Source organism: Wasmannia auropunctata, unplaced genomic scaffold, assembly GCF_000956235.1.
Source record: "Wasmannia auropunctata unplaced genomic scaffold, wasmannia.A_1.0 LD336064.1, whole genome shotgun sequence".
Classification (NCBI taxonomy): Eukaryota; Metazoa; Arthropoda; class Insecta; order Hymenoptera; family Formicidae; genus Wasmannia; species Wasmannia auropunctata.
Window position 1 is genome coordinate 1,924,640 of NW_012026826.1, and position 844 is coordinate 1,925,483.

An 844-nucleotide genomic window follows, 5' to 3' on the forward strand; every position below is an offset into this window, starting at 1 on the left:
TTAATAGAATTGTCGGACGGTGAGAGGGCGCGATTAGAGAGATTTTTGGCAACCGAAATAACGGGCGATCCGGAAAGACCGGGAACGACGAGTTTGACGGAACATCGTATTGACGTCGGGGGACACGCGCCCATTAAGCAGAGGTATTATCCAGTTTCGCCAAAGGTGCAGGAGGCGATCTACAAGGAAATAGATAAAATGTTAGATGCGGGGATAATCGAACCATCGAAAAGCGAATGGTCGACCCCCATAGTAATGGTAAAGAAACCGAACGGCAGCTATCGGTTTTGCTTGGACTTTAGAAAGCTAAACAGTGCATCCAAGAAAGACGCCTACCCCTTGCCTTACATGAACGCGATACTGGATAAGCTACGAGCAGCGCGATATATATCCACCATTGACTTGAGCCAGGCATATTTCCAGATCCCGCTCGAGATAAATAGTCGCGAGTTAACCGCCTTTACCGTGCCGGGAAAAGGCTTGTTCCATTTTACGCGCATGCCGTACGGTTTGACTGGTGCCCCGGCAACGTTCCAAAGATTATTAGATCGCTTGATAGGTCCGGAAATGGAACCGCATGCCTTCGCTTATTTAGATGACATCGTCGTGGTAACGCCTACATTCGAAGAACATATTAAATGGCTCAAGAAAGTTTTCGAGCGTATTAGGGAAGCCGGCCTTACGGTTAATCCGGAAAAGAGTAAGTTTTGTCGGTCGCAGGTTAAATATCTCGGATTTTTAGTGCAGAACGAGGGTTTAACGGTAGACCCAGATAAGACGTCCGCGATTATTAATTATCCACCGCCGCGCAATATCCGACAATTGAGACGCTTCATTGGCATGG

The 844-nt window shown here is 47.6% G+C and overlaps 1 protein-coding gene across 1 annotated transcript in view; it reads left to right on the forward strand.

Annotated features, from left to right (window-relative positions):
- The window catches only part of LOC105450319 (papilin), a 112,498-nt gene that overhangs the window by 4,517 nt on the left and 107,137 nt on the right, over positions 1-844 (forward strand). The window contains exon 5 of the mRNA XM_011690102.1: positions 8-762. Within this exon, the coding sequence (XP_011688404.1) occupies positions 8-762 (755 nt within the window). The remainder of the gene's footprint in view (positions 1-7; positions 763-844) is intronic.